Genomic DNA, 16,478 nt, shown 5'->3' with positions numbered 1-16,478 from the left:
CAAGGTCTAGGAGGTACAGAATTCAGATTTTAGACAAGAAATGCGGGGTTATGGGGTGAGATAGGGAGAGGTTGCTTCTAAGAGGAAGAACTTCTAAGATCATAAGAAATGGGAGCAGGGTTAGATCTCTTGAGCCTCTCCACCATTCAAGAAAATCATAGCTGGGCAGTCTGTGTTGTTAGCACCGCTACCTTGGGTTTAATTCTAGCCTTGGGTGACTGTCTGTGCGGAGTTGGCACATTCTCCCCATGTCTGTGTGGGTTTCCTCTGGATGCTCTAGTTTCCTCCCACATCCAAAGATATGCAGGTTAGGTGGATTAGTCATGTCCAATGAGATGTAAGTTAGAGAGATTGTGGGTTACAGGGATAGGTGGGGTGAGCCTGGATACGATGCTCTTTCAGAGAGTCGGCGCAGGCCCAATGGGCTGAATGGCCTCCTTCTGCACTGTAGGAATTCTATGATCTGATTGTGACCTTAACTCCACTTTCCTGCCTCCTCCATAACCCTTGACTTTTTTAATGCAGTGGGTGCCAATGACTTAGATCTTGCTGCCTACAAGGGTGGTGGAAGCAGAGAGAATTAATGATTTTTTAAAAACTGGTTGACACTTGTGGGAAATAAATTTCCAGGGCTATGGGGATAGAGCGGAGTAGAGGGGAATGAGAGCCGGCAGGGACACAATGGGCCAATGGTCATTGTCAGAGGCCAAAGGTCGTCATCCTGTGCCACAGTGACTTTGACTCTACTAAAGACACCAAATAAATGCGAAGTTTTTAATATATTAAACTTAACATGAGCAAAGTACCATCACTAAGAATCATTGCCTATATGTTGTATGTCTTAAATTAACACTCAGATAAGTAATTAATTCTTTGTGATTTTTTAATAAGAATTTAAAGTGTTTTTATTTTTAATCATGTGTACTGAAGGCTGCAATGGGAGGACGTGTCCGGGTGATGGTAACAGGGGCTGCTCCCATCTCTCCTTCTGTTCTGACATTCCTTCGAGCAGCACTGGGTTGTCAAGTAAGTTTAGATTCTAGACTGATTGTGCTTTCTTGTTCATCTACTTTCACTTCCGATTGTAATTCTGCATTGCAAACTGTTTTAATAATTGTAGCTTTGTCTTTCTTTTTAAAAAAAGAGTGCAATTGTATTTCTGGAATTGCTTGAACATAGAACATAGAACAGTACAGCACAGAACAGGCCCTTCGGCCCACGATGTTGTGCCGACCTTCATCTGAAACCAAGATCAAGCTATCCCACTCCCTACCATCCTGGTGTGCTCCATGTGCCTATCCAATAACCGCTTAAATGTTCCTAAAGTGTTTGACTCCACTATCACTGCAGGCAGTCCATTCCACACCCCAACCACTCTCTGCGTGAAGAACCTACCTCTGATATCCTTCCTATATCTCCCACCATGAACCCTATAGTTATGCCCCCTCGTAATAGCTCCATCCACCCGAGGAAATAGTCTTTGAACGTTCACTCGATCTATCCCCTTCATCATTTTATAAACCTCTATTAAGTCTCCCCTCAATCTCCTCCGCTCCAGAGAGAACAGCCCCAGCTCCCTCAACCTTTCCTCATAAGACCGACACTCCAAACCAGGCAGCATCCTGGTAAATCTCCTCTGCACTCTTTCCAGCGCTTCCACATCCTTCTTATAGTGAGGTGACCAGAACTGCACGCAATATTCCAAATGCGGTCTCACCAAGGTCCTGTACAGTTGCAGCATAACCCCACGGCTCTTAAACTCCAACCCCCTGTTAATAAAAGCTAACACACTATATGCCTTCTTCACAGCTCTATCCACTTGAGTGGCAACCTTTAGAGATCTGTGGATATGGACCCCAAGATCTCTCTGTTCCTCCACAGTCTTCAGAACCCTACCTTTGACCCTGTAATCCACATTTAAACTAGTCCTACCAAAATGAATCACCTCACATTTATCAGGGTTAAACTCCATTTGCCATTTTTCAGCCCAGCTTTGCATCCTATCTATGTCTCTTTGCAGCCTACAACAGCCCTCCACCTCATCCACTACTCCACCAATCTTGGTGTCATCAGCAAATTTACTGATCCACCCTTCAGCCCCCTCCTCTAAGTCATTAATAAAAATCACAAAGAGCAGAGGACCAAGCACCGATCCCTGCGGCACTCCGCTAGCAACCTGCCTCCAGTCCGAAAATTTTCCATCCACCACCACCCTCTGTCTTCGATCAGACAGCCAGTTACCTATCCAATCGGCCAACTTTCCCTCTATCCCACACCTCCTTACTTTCATCATAAGCCGACCATGGGGGACCTTATCAAACGCCTTACTAAAATCCATGTATATGACATCAACCGCCCTACCTTCATCAACACACCTAGTTACCTCCTCAAAAAATTCTATCAAATTTGTGAGGCACGATTAGCCCTTCACAAATCCGTGCTGACTATCCCGGATTAATCCGCATCTTTCTAAATGGTCGTAAATCCCATCCCTAAGGACCTTTTCCATCAATTTACCAACCACCGAAGTCAGACTAACCGGTCTATAATTACCAGGGTCATTTCTATTCCCTTTCTTAAACAGAGGAACAACATTTGCCACTCTCCAGTCCTCTGGCACCATCCCCGTGGACAGCGAGGACCCAAAGATCAAAGCCAAAGGCTCTGCAATCTCATCCCTCGCCTCCCAAAGAATCCTAGGATACATTTCATCAGGCCCAGGGGACTTATCGACCTTCAGTTTATTCAAAACTGCCAAGACATCCTCCCTCCGAACATCTATTTCCTCCAGCCTATTAGCCTGTAACACCTTCTCTTCCTCAAAAACATGGCCCCTCTCCTTGGTGAACACTGAAGAAAAGTATTCATTCATCACCTCGCCTATCTCTACTGATTCCATACACAAGTTCCCACCACTGTCCTTGACCGGCCCTAACCTCACCCTGGTCATTCTTTTATTCCTCACATAAGAGTAAAAAGCCTTGGGGTTTTCCTTGATCCGACCCGCCAAGGACTTCTCATGTCCCCTCCTAGCTCTCCTCAGCCCCTTTTTCAGCTCGTTCCTTGCTAACTTGTAACCCTCAGTCGAGCCATCTGAACCTTGTTTCCTCATCCCTACATAAGCTTCCCTCTTCCTTTTCACAAGACATTCCACCTCTTTTGTGAACCACGGTTCCCTCACTCGGCCATTTCCTCCCTGCCTGACAGGGACATACCTATCAAGGACACCCAGTATTTGTTCCTTGAAAAAGTTCCACTTTTCATCAGTGCCTTTCCCTGACAGTTTCTGTTCCCATCTTATGCCCCCTAATTCTTGCCTAATCGCATCATAATTACCTCTCCCCCAATTGTAAGCCTTGCCCTGCCGTCCGGCCCTATCCCTCTCCATTTCAATAACAAAAGACACCGAATTGTGGTCACTATCTCCAAAGTTCTCTCCCACAACCAAATCTAACACTTGGCCCGGTTCATTTCCCAGTACCAAATCCAATGTGGCCTCACCCCTTGTCGGCCTATCCACATATTGTGTCAGGAAACCCTCCTGCACACACTGCACAAAAAGTGCCCCATCCAAACTATTTGACCTACAAAGGTTCCAATCAATATTTGGAAAGTTAAAGTCCCCCATGACAACTACCCTGTGACCCCCACACGTATCCATAATCTGCTTAGCAATTTCTTCCTCCACATCTCTATTACTATTTGGGGGCCTATAGTAAACTCCTAGCAACGTGACCGCTCCTTTCCTGTTTCTAACTGCAGCCCATATTACCTCAGTGTGCATATCCCCCTCAAAGTGCTTTTCCGCAGCCGTTAAACTATCCTTGATTAACAATGCTACTCCTCCACCTCTTTTACCAGCTTCCCTACACTTACTGAAACATCTATACCCCGGAACGTCCAACAACCATTCCTGTCCTTGTTCTACCCACGTCTCCGTAATGGCCACAACATCGTAGTCCCAAGTAGCAATCCACGCCCCAAGTTCATCCACCTTGTTCCGGATGCTCCTTGCATTGAAGTAGACACACTTCACCCATCTTCCTGTCTACCGGTACCCACCCTTGACCTTGATACCTTCCCCAATACCTCACCACCCTCAACACTGACTTCTGGACTACAACTCCTTTTCCCACTCCCCTGACAAATTAGTTTAAATCCCCCTGAAGAGCCGTAGCAAATTTCCCTCCCAGGATATTGGTGCCCCTCTGGTTCAGGTGCACCCCGTCCTGTTTGTAGAGGTCCCACCTTCCCCAGAACGTGTTCCAATTATCCACGTATCTGAAACCCTCCCTCCTGCACCATCCCTGCAACCACATGTTTAAGTGCACTCTCTCCCTGTTCCTCAACTCGCTATCACGTGGCACCGGTAGCGTACCAGAGATGACCACATGTTTTGTCTTTGCTCTCAGCTTCCAGCCGAGCTCCCGAAATTCCTGTTTTAAATCCCCGTCCCTTCTCTTACCTATGTCGTTGGTACCAATGTGTACCACGACTTGTGACTGTTTCCCCTCCCCCTTAAGAATCTGGAAAACACGGTCCGAGACGTCACGGACCCTGGCATCCGGTAGGCAACAAACCATCCTCGAGTCTCTTTTGCTGCCACAGAACCTCCTATCTATCCCTCTAACAAGTCCCCAATAACTATTGCCCTCCCGCTCTCCTCCTTACCCTCCTGAGCCACAGGGACGGACTCAGTGCCGGAGATCCTCTCACTGCGGCTCACCACTGGTATGTCGTCCCCCTCAACCGTATCCAAAGCGGAATACTTATTGCTAAGGGGAACGACCACAGGGGATCCCTGCACCGACTGCTTCTTCCCAGCCCCTCTCACCGTCACCCATCTATTTTCATTCCGCGGAGTAACTGTATCCCTGAAGCTTCTGTCTATGGCCATCTCTGCATCCCTAATGATCCTAAGTTCCTCCAACTCCAGCTCCAGTTCCCTTACACGGTTTTGGAGGAGCTGCAGATGGATGCACTTCTCACAGGTATAATCAGCAGGGACACTGACGTCGTCCCTCACCTCGAACATAGTGCAAGAGGAACATTGCACTGCCTTCACACCCATCCCCTCTAGATACCTTGCCAGTACCAGGTAGAAACAGCAAAAAATGAATTAACTCACCCCTGCTCGCCCAAGCCCTGTGAGCCAAAGCCCTACAGCTTTCACTCTGCCTCCTGCTCACTCTGCTGCCCGCTAACGACGCTGCTCGCTCAAAAGTGCGGCCTACTTTTAAACCCTCCAAAAACCTTCCCAGACTTCTGCTGGGCCCACTTCCTGTTTTAAAAAAAACCTCCGATTTTTTACACAAATTTAACTTAAAATAAATAAATAAATGTAGTGAACAAACCAACTGCCTTCTCCTCAGCCTGGTCCTGTGGAACAATGAGGCTGAAAACTGCAAGTTAAGCACTTTTAAACCCTCCAAAAACCTTCCCAGACTTCTGCTGGGCCCACTTCCTGTTTTACAAAAAACCTCCGATTTTTTACACAAATTTAACTTAAAATAAATAAATAAATGTAGTGAACAAACCAACTGCCTTCTCCTCAGCCTGGTCCTGTGGAACAATGAAGTGAAAAGATGTAAAAAAAAAGTGAAGAAGAGTTACTGTAATGAGTACATAAATCTGTGATGCTTTCTTAAATAGTGGTAAACTCATTTGTGTCACTTCAAAATATCAGGTAAGCTGGGACCTAGTTGTTTGTTTTGCCTTGTCTAGATTTTTGAAGCATATGGACAAACGGAGTGCACTGCTGGATGCACCATCTCAATGGTTGGGGATTCTACTGCAGGTAATCCAATTTTCAGATAGTCACTCTCCCACCCATTCTCTCCACAAAGAACCTAATTATCAATTGAAATTTCACTTCATCTAAATGTAATAAGTTCTTGGAGGCAGAAGTCCCTTCATCAAAATCCCTTTATTTACAAGTCTGACAACAGCGTACCGAGTGCTTTCAGCTCGCAGCCTACACTAGGAGTCCCAGAGTAACTGACACTGCTGGTTAAGTACAAAGCAAGAGGCTCCCTGATTGGCCCATCAATTTGGCCCTTAATCAGGGAGCTCATATTCTAACAGGCCCACCTCAATTGCCTGATTAAAGTCAATACACCAAATCAACGCTATCTGTCTTGTGGTGCTGATTTTAGAATTGGGATACGAGTTAACAAACTCCTGAATAAGCTGACTATTTTGAACTTTACAATGCATTCTGTGGCTCTGTTAAGATGATGGAGACTATCCCAGGGAAACTGGTCCACTGGAAGCCAGAGCTGGAAAAGCTGTGAATGTAGATAAGAACGTGGGGCTGGAGGAGACTGTGAATGTAGGGGGAAAGGCTGTTGGGTTTTTGAGGAGCTGATGAAGGGGGTGAGAGGACAATATCATGGTGATAGCACATTAGAGTTAGCAGAAATAGTGACGACCGATCCTTTCGAAGATGGAGGCTGGTGGGGTGGAAAATGAGGACAAATGGAACCCTATCATCCTTCTGGAAGGGAGGGGAAGGGATGAAGGCAGGAATGTGGGAAATGGGTCGGACAGAGTTGAGGGTCTTGTCCACTAGATTGGGGAAGAATCCTTGGCTGAGGAAAAAGGAAGACATATCAGAAACGTTGTTGTGGAAGGTAACATCATTGGAAGTGTTGCAATGGAAATGGAGAAACTGGGAGAATGGGATGGAGTCCTTACAGGAGGCAGGGTGTGAGGAGGTTAGTCAAGGTAACTGTGGGTGTCAGTGAGCTTGTAATGATTTTAGGCAGATAATCTGTCACCAGAAATGATGACAGATAAATCAAGGAAGGGATTTGTTGGAGAGATGGACCATTTGAAATTGAGAGATGTAGAAACTGGAGGGCATGAAGTGGCACTGATATAGTCATCAATGTACCAAAAACGTTGCGCGAGAGGTTCTGAGTAGGACTGGGAAGAGGAAGTTCCATAAAAAGACAGACATAACTTGGGCCCATGTGTGCACCCATAGCCACAACTTTTTATCCAGTGGAAGTGAGACGAATTAAAGGAAAAATTGTTTAATGAAAGTAGTAGTTCAGCCAGATGGAGAGGATAGCGGTGGATGCAGACTGTTTGGGGCTCTGTTCAAGGAAGAAGTTGAGAGCCCGCAGGCTATCCTGGTGTGGTGTGGAGGTGGAGAAGGATTGGACATCCGTAATGAAGAGAAGGTGGTTAGGGCCAGGGAACTGGAAATTGTTGAAATGATATAGGGTTTCAGAAAAATCATAAATGTAGGTGTAAAGAGACTGGGCAAGGGAAGAGAAAAAGGCCAAGATAGAAAGAAATAAGTTCAGTGGAGCAGGAATGGGCTGACATGATGGGTCAACAGGACATTTCCTGTTTGTGGATTTTGGAAAGGAGGTAGAAGTGGATTGTGCGGGGTTGGGAAACTGAGGTTGGAGACAGGATGGAAGATCACTAGAGAAGATGAGGTCAATGATAGTCCTGGAAACAATGATTTGACATTTGATGGTGCAGGGAGAGGTCGGAAGAAGTGTCTTGTGTGTTGGCACTCAACCTCTGTAATGTGACTGCATAGTGCTTATGGTTGAGCAGTCATTTGGGAAGGTGAACAGAAAAAGAAGCTGGCAGCAAATTATGGCTTTGAATTTGAGTTGTAATAAGATTATGGCTCATTCAGAACTTAATGCTTGACATTCCCCCATGGTGGCACAGTGGTTAGCACTGTGCCTCCTAGCGCCAGGGACCTGGGTTCGATTCCCAGCTTGGGTCACTGTCTGTGCTGAGTCTGCATGTTCTCCCTGTGTCTGTGGGTTTCCTCCGGTTGTTCTGCTTTCCTCCCAAAGATGTGCTGATTAGGTGCTTTGGCCATGCTAAGTTCTCCCTCAGTGAACCTGAACAGTTGCCAGTGTATAGCGACTAGGGGATTTTCACAGTAACTTCAGTGCAGTGTTAATGTAAGTCTACTTGTGACACTAATAAATAAACTTTAAACTTTAAAACTTTATCAGTGATGAAATCCTGTGTGGTCATGTGAAAAAACTATACTTTTTTTATTCATTTGTGGGAGATGGGCATAACTGGCTGGCCAGCATTTATTGCCCATCCCTAGTTGCCCAAGGTTAGTTGAGAGTCAACCACTTTGCCGTGACTCTGGAGTCACATGTAGGCCAGACCAGGTAAGGGAAGCAGGTTTCTTTCCCTGAAGGACATTGGTGAACTAGATGGGTTTTTGCAACAATTAACCATGGTTTCATGGTCATCAGCAGATTCTTAATTCCAGATATTTTTTATTGAATTCAAATATCACCATCTGCCCTGGTGGGATTCGAGCTCAGGTCCCCAGAATATTAGCTGGGTTTCTGTATTAATAGTCTAGCGATAATACCACTAGGTGATCGCCTCCCCTATGAAAGTTGACTCCATGTTGTTGCGAAATTTGCCGCGGGGCAACCTATAGAAGAGAACAAGAAAGCCAGGACAGAAACTGAAATCATCAGAGGTGATTACGGCACAGAGCGAGGAATCATTACAAGAGATGGAAATTGAGATGGGTAGAATTGGAACTGAGTGCACCACAATCTGGTTCAAGAACAAAGTAGCCAGCTATTGCTTGCTCGCTTGCTTTCTCAATGAAAGATTATCAAATGTTGCGTCAATTTATTTTTTAAGATGGCCTAGATTGCAATTATAGGTGACCAAATTGATTGGTAGATTTTAGATAGAGCTATTATAATTATTTTCAGCTTCTTCTTTCAGTTTTAAGTATACATATTACTTTATAGACCTTTAATTGTTGTATCAAAACAACATCCTACTATGCACACTACCACATGTTTTTTAGCAATGGGTGCCATGTACTTATGTTCCATGGGTAAGCAATTGGGAGATCTTTCCTGCTGACCTTGTGCTTTCAGGACAAGTGTACAGTGAATATTGACAGATCCAAGAACAAACCCATCAGGAGAGGGGGCCACTGACCTGTTTCCCTTGTGCATCCTTGTAGAGATATGTTCATTAGCGTACTGACCCAAGCTTTTTCATGTACCACTTTTCTTTCTAGGCCATGTTGGTGCACCAATTCCCTGCAATATTGTGAAATTAGTTGATGTTGAAGACATGAATTACTTTGCTGCTAATGAAGAGGGAGAGGTAATGAATCATTTATCACACTATTTTATATGCTGCAATACAGATACTTGCTGATGCCTTGTGGCCTTTTCAATTCTAGGTCTGCATCAAAGGTGCAAATGTGTTCAAAGGTTACTTGAAAGACCCAGAAAAAACAGCTGAAACTTTAGATGCCGACGGATGGCTCCATACAGGGGACATTGGAAAATGGCTGTCTGTAAGTTTTTATTTCCTTCTGTACAACTTTATAAAACCAGGTTACTAATTGGGTGTCATTGTAATCTAACCAATGCATGTTTAACTGCTTGTGTCTTGCCCCAAATGGTGCTATGCAAATTTCCAAAAACCGTTGGGGTTGCACTATTGTATACTTTCAGATCCATTTCCATTTGCTTTGAAAATTGGTTATAGTACAACACGGTAAGGATGTTATTGCAGATCATTGGTTCAACACTGACATTGTTTAGCCTTTATCATTCCTTCTCCCCCCTCCCTTCTGAATATTGTCCAAATGGTCAATTATGCAGCCTCAATTGCTTGAGGAAGACTGTTTTTTGTATGTTATCGTGCTAATTCAATTTTTAATTTGCTGTGGTCTTAAATGCCACTTGGTTGGAAATAGTATAGCGCAGGGTTACTGAGAGAAAACTTCCCAAACACCAACCATGTGAATGGAAGTACTTTTTATGGAGTATTGTAGCTCCATGAAGAAATCTTTTTGAAAAGAGATTTCTGATTTAAATTCCAACTTTTGAGTTTGTCTGTAATTATCACAACTGATTTGGAGGATAGTTGCTGTGCTGCAGCTAATTAGCTCCTAACACAGAGGAAAAAGCTGCTTGTTCTCAATCTGATTAATTAATTGCTTATTAATTTATCTAAGAGGCTTGTTTAAGCTTGGAGAATTAACTGAACCAAAGACTTTCGCTGCAATGCACCTGTCCAGACTGGTTAAGACTAATGAATGTGAGAAGATTAGACGGAAAATAATGAGCAAAGGTGATTCAGTTGTTAACAGATGAAAAGGGTTTGCTCTTAATGAGTAAAACCTCATTTCTGACCATTCAAATTTTTGCTTTTAATGTTGGTTAGAGAATCTGGCTTTCTCTTGCATACTTATTTTTATTGTTATTAAAGCAATCTCACTTTTGCCTTTTCAGAATGGAACACTGAAAATAATTGACAGGAAGAAGAATATATTTAAACTAGCTCAGGGAGAATATATTGCACCAGAGAGAATTGAGAATATATATATTCGGAGTGCTCCTGTAGCCCAAATCTTTGTGCATGGAGACAGCTTGAAGGTATTAATTAAATAATTTTTAATCCCTTATGTTTTACATTTTTGACTCCCATAGCTATTTTGGATAATACAGCTTTGCGTATATACCATTAAACAAAAATCTATCTAGCTAATGATTTAACTTGGTTAATTTCAATTTTTTTTTTCTTTTGTCTAGTTGAACAAATTTTGGCATTTAACAGCAAGTTGTTGCATGGGTTTTGGAAAGGTTTCTTTTCCACTTTGACTGAATTAACTATCTTGTACCTTTTTTTCCCCCCTTCAGTCTCATTTAGTAGCCGTTGTGGTACCTGACACAGAGGTACTTCCAGAATTTGCTGCAAGTAAAGGATTAAAAGGATCCCTCCAAGAACTATGCAAGAATCCAGTATGATTTTTTTTGTTTCTTATTGTAGCGTTCAGGATTTTAAACTATCATGAGAACTTGCAACCCCCTTATATAATATGGTTTGAAACAGCTGATGGTGGATTTAAGTTTTATGAAGTCCTGATATTCAGCATATTGCTGGGATAACAGTTATCATTTCTATTGTGGAAGGGGTGCAATTGTATTTACTCCTATTCACTTGTAAGAAGAATAGACTGATCGATAGAATTGGGGGATTGCAGGAGAGTGACTCATAAGTTTCCACAATAAGATATTTTTCATTGTTGTGCAAAGGTAAACACTGGCAGTTCAATTTTTTTATTCGATCATGGGACACGGGCATTGCTGGCTGGCCAGCATTTATTGCCCAGGTCTATTTGCCCTTGAGATTGGAGGGTACCTGAAGATTGGAGAGTGGCAAATGTTGTGCCTCTGTTTAAAAAGGGCTGCAGAGAACAGCCTGGGAACTACAGGCCGGTGAGTCTCACATCTATGGTGGGTAAGTTTTTGGAAGGTATTTTGAGAGACAGGATCTACAGGCATTTAGAGTCAGAAGGACTGATTAGAGACAGTCAGCATGGCTTTGAGTGGAAATTCATGTCTCACAAATTTGATTGAGGTTTTTGAAGGGGTAACCAAGAAGATAGATGAGGGCAGTGCAGTTGATGTTGTCTACATGGACTTTAGGTAGGTTGTTGCATAAGGTTAAATCTCAGGGGATCCAGGGTGAGTTATCTAAATGGATACAAAATTGGCTTGATGACAGAAGCCAGAGGGAGGTTGTAGAGGCTTGTTTTTCAAACTGGAGACCTGTGACCAACGGTGTGCCTCAGGGATCGGTGCTGGGTCTACAGTTATTTGTAATTTATATTAATGATTTGGATGAAAATTTAGGAGGCATGGTTAGTAAGTTTGCAGATGACATAAAGATGGGTGGCATAGTGGACAGTGAAGAAGGTTATCTCGGATTGCAACGGGTTCTTGATCAATTGGGCCAATGGGCTGACGAATGGCAGATGGAGTTTAATTTAGATAAATGCGAAGTGATGCATTTTGATAGATTGAACCAGGGCAGGACCTACTCAGTTAATGGTAAAGTGTTGGGGAAAGTTATAGAACAAAGAGATCTAGGGGTACAGGTTCATAGCTCCTTGAAAGTAGAGTCACAGGTGGACAGAGTGGTGAAGAAGGCATTCAGCATGCTTGTTTTCATTGGTCAGAACATTGAAAGAAGTTTAACAACACCAGGTTAAAGCCCAACAGGTTTATTTGGTCGCAAAAGCCACACAAGCTTTCGGAGCTCCAAGCCCCTTCTTCAGATGAGTGGGAATTCTGTTCACAAACAGGGCATATAAAGACACAGACTCAATTTACATGAATAATGGTTGGAATGCGAATACTTACAGCTAATCAAGTCTTTAAGATACAAACAACGTGAGTGGAGAGAGCATCAAGACAGGCTAAAAAGATGTGTATTGTCTCCAGACAAGACAGCTAGTGAAACTCTGCAGGTCCAGGCAAGCTGTGGGGGTTACAAATAGTGTGACATGAACCCAATATCCCGGTTGAGGCCGTCCTCGTGTGTGCGGAACTTGGCTATCAGTTTCTGCTCAGCGACTCTGCGCCGTCGTGTGTCGTGAAGGCCGCCTTGGAGAACGCTTACCCGAATATCAGAGGCCGAATGCCCGTGACCGCTGAAGTGCTCCCCAACAGGACGAGAACAGTCTTGCCTGGTGATTGTTGAGCGGTGTTCATTCATCCGTTGTCGCAGCACCTGCATAGTTTCTCCACTGTACCATGCCTCGGGACATCCTTTCCTGCAGCGTATCAGGTAGACAACTCACCTGAAGGAGGGGCTTGGAGCTCCGAAAGCTTGTGTGGCTTTTGCTACCAAATAAACCTGTTGGACTTTAACAACACCAGGTTAAACTTCTTACTGTGTTTACCCCAGTCCAACGCCGGCATCTCCACATCAGAACATTGAATACAGGAGTTGGGACGTCTTGTTGAAGTTGTACAAGACAATGGTAAGGCCACACTTGGAATACTGTGTGCAATTCTGGTCACCCTATTATAGAAAGGATATTATTAAACTAGAAAGAGTACAGAAGAGATTTACTAGGATGCTACCAGGACTTGATGGTTTGAGTTATAAGGAGAGGCTGGATAGACTGGGACTTTTTTCTCTGGAGCGTAGGAGGCTGAGGGGTGATCTTATAGAGGTCTATAAAATAATGAGGGGCATAGATCAGCTAGATAGTCAATATCTGTTCCCAAAATGAGGGGAGTCTAAAACTAGAGGGCAAAGGTTTAAGGTGAGAGGGGAGAGATACAAAAGTGTCTAGAGGGGCAATTTTTTCAGAGTGGGTGGTGAGTGCCTGGAACAAGCTGTCGGAGACTGTAGTAGAGGCGGGTACAATTTTGTCTTTTAAAAAGTGTTTAGACAGTTACATGGGTATAGAGGGATATGGGCCAAATGCAGACAATTGGGACTAGCTTAAATGTTTAAAAAGAAAAGGGCGGCATGGACAAGTTGGGCCTGTTTCCATGCTGTAAACCTCTATGACTATGAGAAGGAAGTGGTAGTGAGCTGTCGTCTTGTGACACTCCAGTCTACGTGCTGTGGGTTGATCCACAATGCCATTAGGGAGGGAATTCCAGGATTTTGACCAGCAATGGCAATATATTTCCAAGTCAGTATGGCAAATGGCTTGGAGGGGAACTTGCAGGTGGTGGTGTTCCTATGTATTTGTTGCCCTAGTCTTTCTAGATTGAAGTGGTCATGGGTTTAGAAGGTGCTGTCTAAGGATCTTTGGTGAATTGCTGCAGTGCATCTTGTAGATAGTACACACTGCTGCTATTGTCAGTGGTGGAGGAGGAAGTGGATATTTGAGGAAGGAGTGCCAATTAAGCTGGCTGCTTTGGCCTGGATAGTGTAAAGCTTCTACCGTGCACCCATCCAGGCAAGTGGGGAGTATTCCACCATTCTCTTGACATGTGCCTTATAGATGATGGACAGGCTTTAGAGAGTCAGGAGGTGAGTTACTCGCCGCGGTATGCCCAACCTCTAACCTGCTCTGGTAGTCAGTGTTTATGAGTCCAGTTGAGTTTCTGATCAATGGTAACCCCAAGGATATTGACAGTAGAGGATTCAGTGATGGTAACACCATTGAATGTCAAGAGGTGGTGGTTAGATTGTCTCTTATTGGTGATGGTCATTGCCGGGCATTTGTGTAGCACGAATGTTACTTGCCAAGCCTGGACATTGTTGAACATGGACTGCTTCAGTATCTAGGAGTTGCAAACGGTGCTGAACATTGGCAAACATCCCCACTTCTGACCTTATGATGGAGGGAAGGAAGGTCATTGATGAAGCAGCTGAAGATGGTTGGGCCGAGGGCACTCCTGAGGCCGGACCAACATTGTCTTGTTACTCTTAAAAATAAATTTTAACTTGTTCAACTTTGTAAGGCATATGCAGGATATTGAGTAAAGTGTGGGCCCAGCTTAGTAAATTAAACCTAAATTCGCTCCCCATGAAAGAATGTGGAGTTTATTGCAATTGAAATAAGATTTGAACTACCTGGTTTGTTCCAGTATATTTGAGTCACTTTGAGCGTGCCAATGTACAAAGAAATATCAAACTTGTAATGGTTTTCTCCTGTCTCCCCTATCCACTTAAAGGAAGTAACAAAGATTATTCTCGAAGACATGGTTAAACTGGGAAAAGAAGCTGGACTAAAATCATTTGAACAGGTACATAATGTCCAAACTAGATCATGATCTTTCTTTCATGTCTGATTTTTAAATTGAGAGCCAAGTGAATATAAACACAATCCTGCAACTATTTTTATATAAAATATAGCCTTGCTGGAACAGATTCTATAGGTGTTGGTCTTGAGCCAGTTACTGCTTTATAAACGCATGTCCTTTAGTCAATTAAATCCTGATCTACATTCCCCAAAAATGTATGTAAACAACTTACAAGTCCCTTCCCTTGTGCTCAATTGCTCTATTCTTATGGGTTCTTATAACTTCCCCATAATTATATCAGCGCGTTCATCTGCGTATTTTGATTTTGGCCACGAGAAATGTCACTACTGTGCACCTTGCATGCACTTGGCACAGTGCTTTATTTTTGGCTGTGGCGGAACTTGGTCTGTTACATTCTAACAAATGCAGATCTTTAGTTTTTTTTGACCGAGTCATTAATGTAGCGCATTGTTACCTGTCTGCACATCTTTCATGCGTAACATGCATGGTTAAAAATTTGGATCCCTGAAGAATTAGCCTAGGTCCCAACTAGTTCAGCGACACTGCCGAAGGATAACTCCCACAAACTTTGGAAGGCAGTGAACATTTTAAACCACACACTTGGATGTAAATTGCTGTAGGTAAATGGTAGAATGTATCTGCTGTACAAAATATCATTTTTCAACTACAAGACACCTGAATGAGGTTGCTTGTCCACATTGTGTCAATGGTAAAAAGCAAACTGCTGGTCTGAAACTTTTCAGCATCAAATTTTCTCCAAATCATTAGGTAAAAGACGTGTATCTACACACAGAGATGTTCACTGTCGAAAATGGACTCCTGACCCCAACACTGAAGGCCAAAAGATCAGAACTTGCCAAGTACTTCAGCAGTCAGATTGATTGTCTCTACAAAAACACAAAGGCATAGTTGTCAATGCACAGGGAACCTCTGGATTGTGATCCTGTTTGTGTGGTGTTGGATTGAAGATTTAGCCTCAAACTGTACTACAAACTCATTAAAGCACATTGCAAAAAACTCAGTTTTGTGTGGGTTTTTAGAAGGACAGGTTTGTACCTGCAATGTTTCAACCTCTTGGCTTAAAAATTAAGTTAAGAATTGTCTGGTGGTGCATATGTTGCTAGTGGAGGGGAGAAGATTGTATTAATCAGGGACCCAGCTTACTATAGGAACAATTCATGCAAAATATAATAGAACCCGGGTCCCTGGAGCTGTGAGGCAGCATTGCCTAACCACTGTGCCACCACGCCACCCGTAATGATGCAAGCTTAAACTTTTCACCGCCTTAGTAAAAAGAAAGAGACTAAAATCGCGATTTTCTTCAGGATTAATACAAACTGCTGAGAGGCATCTTATTTACCAGAGCTTCACAGCGCAGTCACAAAATGTGAACTAAAGCAGTGAAGATCTTCCATGTGGAACGATTCAAAACATTCCCCATCCCATGCAGCAGTACAACCACTAACTCCTTGCCTGAATGTACGAAAAATGTGTGTGTTGCAGAGACATGACTAAATGCCCGTGGGAAAGTTAAAACAATTGAAGATGGTCGGGGTCAGGGCATTTCCCTGAACTCAACTGTGATGACTGCCCAAACTCAACCATCTTACTTTTGTGTGCTATGACGTTGACTGCTTTTCTCCACCTAGGTTCTTCAGCATCCATCATTCCCACAAGTAACTGGAACATATTTCAACAGTTTACTCGCTTGCGTATAACAAAAGCAAATCATTAAAAATATTTCTGGTCATATAACTGATGTTGGTTGAGCATTAAATTATGGGCAAGAACCAGGCAGTCCTATCCTGTTTTTTTTTTGTATAATGGTATTGGCTCACTCTGGAGGGCAGGTGTGGCCTTGGTTTACCAAGACTTATTTCCTATCAAAACAGTGAGTTATCTGAAAAAAAGTGTCCACTTCTC

General features: G+C 43.4%; 1 protein-coding gene across 4 annotated transcripts in view; it reads left to right on the top strand.

The window, feature by feature from the left end:
- Positions 1-15,566, top strand: part of acsl5 (acyl-CoA synthetase long chain family member 5) — a 60,444-nt gene extending 44,878 nt beyond the window's left edge. For all 4 annotated transcript variants that reach the window (XM_078224360.1, XM_078224359.1, XM_078224361.1 and 1 more), the window contains 8 exons: positions 931-1,026; positions 5,725-5,797; positions 9,044-9,132; positions 9,212-9,328; positions 10,272-10,415; positions 10,680-10,781; positions 14,466-14,537; positions 15,324-15,566. In XM_078224360.1, the coding sequence (XP_078080486.1) occupies positions 931-1,026; positions 5,725-5,797; positions 9,044-9,132; positions 9,212-9,328; positions 10,272-10,415; positions 10,680-10,781; positions 14,466-14,537; positions 15,324-15,464 (834 nt within the window). In that variant the 3' untranslated portion in view covers positions 15,465-15,566. The remainder of the gene's footprint in view (positions 1-930; positions 1,027-5,724; positions 5,798-9,043; positions 9,133-9,211; positions 9,329-10,271; positions 10,416-10,679; positions 10,782-14,465; positions 14,538-15,323) is intronic.
- The last annotated feature ends 912 nt before the right edge of the window (positions 15,567-16,478 follow it).

The sequence above is a fragment of the Mustelus asterias genome, chromosome 11 (assembly GCF_964213995.1).
Source record: "Mustelus asterias chromosome 11, sMusAst1.hap1.1, whole genome shotgun sequence".
NCBI classification, from domain to species: Eukaryota; Metazoa; Chordata; class Chondrichthyes; order Carcharhiniformes; family Triakidae; genus Mustelus; species Mustelus asterias.
Note: the sequence above shows the minus strand (reverse complement) of the source record. Positions and strands in the feature narration are given on the sequence as shown.